The sequence below is a fragment of the Nanorana parkeri genome, unplaced genomic scaffold, assembly GCF_000935625.1.
Source record: "Nanorana parkeri isolate BGI_ZX_2015 unplaced genomic scaffold, ASM93562v1 scaffold3564, whole genome shotgun sequence".
NCBI lineage: Eukaryota > Metazoa > Chordata > Amphibia > Anura > Dicroglossidae > Nanorana > Nanorana parkeri.
Window position 1 is genome coordinate 18,583 of NW_017309832.1, and position 707 is coordinate 19,289.

A 707-nucleotide genomic window follows, 5' to 3' on the forward strand; every position below is an offset into this window, starting at 1 on the left:
TATCTTATACCCCCCTCCCCATCTGCATTGACATGAGCCTGCTTGGGCGGCACAATGATGGGATGGTTTTGGGATGGTGTCTGAGCCCCTCGTGTATCTCCGGAGGGTCTAATACCCGGTGTGGTTTAGTTGCAAGTCATCGTCCCGTATAATGTGGGGCGCGATGATATTTGGAGTAGCGGCGCGCAGGCCGAGTGATGTTTGTCCTCCTCTCACTTCCCGGATTAGATGGAAATCTTCAGCAAATACAACTAAACACACAGCACTTGAGAGCGCCAGATTGTAAATAAACGCTTTTCATTGGCGAGCTTTCCGCGTCCCGATCCGCGCTTTCCTTCCGTTAATCTTTATTTGTGGGATTCCGGAACATTCCGAGTGTTCGGTCTGTAAAATGTCATTTGTGGGGAGACGGCTGCCATGTGTGTGAGCTCGCTGCGTCCCCATGCATGTAATTGTCCCGTTCTTCCCCATCACAGGCAGATCCATCGCGGCGGCGACCCCGTGACCCCAAAACAACGTCAACGGATTGCTGACGATCGTCGGAACGCTGAGGAAGAATACCAGGTCAGGAATGTTTACACCTCACTAATCCCTACAAACCGGGTCAGTTCAAATGGACCCGATCCAAGAACAGAAATGTCCTATATTGCAGCTTCCAGTCCTTAGATGTGGCGGCTGCACCCCCCTCCCCCCATCTCTAGCCCCCC

General features: G+C 52.6%; 1 protein-coding gene across 1 annotated transcript in view; it reads left to right on the forward strand.

The window, feature by feature from the left end:
* CFAP221 (cilia and flagella associated protein 221) overlaps window positions 1-707 on the forward strand; it is a gene marked incomplete at its 5' end in the record, with an annotated part of 23,007 nt that overhangs the window by 17,806 nt on the left and 4,494 nt on the right. Inside the window, one exon of the mRNA XM_018575113.1 lies at window positions 477-564. Coding sequence (XP_018430615.1) covers window positions 477-564 — 88 coding nt within the window. The remainder of the gene's footprint in view (window positions 1-476; window positions 565-707) is intronic.